Source organism: Limulus polyphemus, unplaced genomic scaffold, assembly GCF_000517525.1.
Source record: "Limulus polyphemus unplaced genomic scaffold, Limulus_polyphemus-2.1.2 Scaffold1908, whole genome shotgun sequence".
NCBI classification, from domain to species: Eukaryota; Metazoa; Arthropoda; class Merostomata; order Xiphosura; family Limulidae; genus Limulus; species Limulus polyphemus.
Genome location: NW_013667518.1, coordinates 99,738 through 102,231, shown reverse-complemented (window position 1 = coordinate 102,231; position 2,494 = coordinate 99,738). Strand labels below are relative to the sequence as shown.

The 2,494-nt window shown below is 36.8% G+C and overlaps 1 protein-coding gene across 1 annotated transcript in view; it reads left to right on the top strand.

The window, feature by feature from the left end:
- The first annotated feature begins 1,916 nt into the window (after nucleotides 1–1,916).
- LOC106465321 (transcription factor EC-like) overlaps nucleotides 1,917–2,494 on the top strand; it is an 88,862-nt gene continuing 88,284 nt past the window's right edge. Inside the window, exon 1 of the mRNA XM_022393187.1 lies at nucleotides 1,917–2,239. Coding sequence (XP_022248895.1) covers nucleotides 1,917–2,239 — 323 coding nt within the window. The remainder of the gene's footprint in view (nucleotides 2,240–2,494) is intronic.

Sequence of the window (2,494 nt, the reverse complement as noted above, 5' to 3'; positions counted from 1 at the left end):
AAAAACCAATAAAGCAGTGAATAAAAAAAATGCGGTAACTTATAAGATGAAACAAAAAATGCTAAAAACCGGTATCCATGCAGAATATTAAATTGTAATTTTATTTAACGCATAGGCGCCTAACACACAAGGCAGAAGGGACAAGTGCCTCCCACCCCCATCTTCAGTTAGTGTACGTACACTATTATTAAGAGCTATGTTATACTGACTTCGATTTTTTTGCCCGCTCCTCCCACTTTCAAACAAAGTTAGCTAGCCATGATCTAGTGTTCAATTCTTACTACGAGAAAATATTATACTTTAGTTTATAACCTCGTTGAAAATCATTTTCTTATCGCCCTTAGTTAACAAGATCACTTGTTTGTAAAAATAATGATAAATAATAAAGAGTCTTCAGTTGTTCATGAATTAAATATCAAAGGATTTTGCGTCTGTTGTGGTACTCGGGGTTCACGGAATGTCCTAACTTCAGTGTCCTTCCCTTTCACGCAATCTTTCAAAATTATTTCAAACTGTGCACTACCTCGTTCGTGTAGATTTAACATTTGTAAACATCAATACAAGCATACAAAGTAATGGGGGGGGGGACAGGCTTTCACACACACACACACACAAAATGTGTCTATCAGCATCTAAAATCTGCAGAGGGACGCTCAAAAGGAGAAAGTTATATAATGTGATTACACGAGCGTATCAATTAAACTGGCAACAAATAATTATTTACAATAATAAGCTCTCCTAGCTAATAATTTCATCTTCACAACTGAAAGCGTGATAAGGCTTTTACAAATGAAAATAAATTTCGAGAGGCCTAACATTTTGAACAATATATCGAAATTTATTCCACCAGATATCAGTTTTTGTTTCTTTGGGTCTCAGATTATGAGAAAGTACGAGTATCGTGTCATTGGTAAGTTTGTGTGAATGATATATCAGGGTAGAGTAATTCAAGAACAGATAAGCCATACATTTCTTTTATTTTTATTATTTTTACAAAGTGCACAATTTATCTGTTTATCTGTTCCAATTCATCACTCTCTTCATTGCCCTTCTATTTCGAAAGTTTAAAATTCTTTTATAAAGTGTTTGAGGGAAAGGGAGGGGTCAAAGTGCATATTTTTCTATTTCAGTACCAATTCAATTTACTTATATTTTTTATGAGCTACTAAAATAGTTTTACATTACCTCTTTCTGCTTTAGCTTCTTTTTTTTTCAGCCAAAATTGGAGGTTGAATTTTCCTCTATTTTTCAATTGAGATTAGTAGTTTTTAAATTAAAAAACTGCGATTTGAACCTGCTATAGGAACAACAGCATGTTTATTATTTGCTGTTCCTTCTTATCTATTCCAGAAATAACCTCTGTGAGCTTTGAGCGATACCATTGTAGTTTAATTTTCACATGTTATCAATCCTAGCTATTGTCGTAGGGCAAATAATACTAAGAGCATTCTGTTACTGATTTACGCTGGCAGATTAAGTGAACTAGCCAACCATTTCTAAGAAAGACGAGGTAAAAGGATATATGATACGAAGTGACCTTTGACCTTTGATAAACGCCGGCGTCGAGATTACTTTGCCTCCTGCTTCAACCAAGGTCCGCGTCTTCCACCCCCATCGACCACTGATCGTCTGCCATTCCAGGCACCGAACATACATCAGTGTAGGGTCAATGCCGGGTTGAACTGTGCGGTTTATTCTCTGGTCGTTAACTGGTATTTGTCGGTTGGCGGTTAAAGTCTCTAGTGTAAGTTGTGGCTTAAACAGCATTAATCGGCTGTTAATTCAGGACGTTTGGTTAGATTGGCGATTGCAGTTATTTCGATGGATATTAACACAAACTGCAGTACTTTAAAAGTTTAATATAGGAGGTATTTCTACAGTTTGAAGTATATTCGTTATTTTTTGTGTATGTAAATATGCCAGCTCGAACATCTTTAACTACCGTGTCCGTCATAAAAAAAATATTAGTTTCTACTCGCTCGGGTCCCGATCGGCATTCTTCAAATCAAACTTTAGTGAGGCGGTTACTGTCATCCACCCCAGCACTCGCAGCTGCCACGGGTGGGGGCGTGTCTAGAGCGTATTCTTCTCAACCAGATGACTCTTCTCATGCTACCTTGGACCCAGATGATGCCCATTGTCATAAGGATAACAAAGGGATAGAAAAGCGAGATCAGGAGAGTAAAAGCGAGGAAGACGATTCAGGTTGTGTTTCTGAAGAAGAAAACACACCAACAAAGTAAGTATTGGTGTTTTTAAAATGCTCATTATTGTGATTATTACTAGCGTATAGCCCCCGTCAAAAATGACGGGGCAAATTTTACCACCCCCACCCCATAATATACCCGAACCTCACATTTCATAGCTAACTGAAATAAATAAATTTTGCGAAATCAAGCTTAACCAACAAAGAGGCAGAAAAGTACAGTAGAGGCAGTCAAACGTGTATAAATTCCTTTATGAGCCAATCAAAATTAAGATCACTCACGAAATT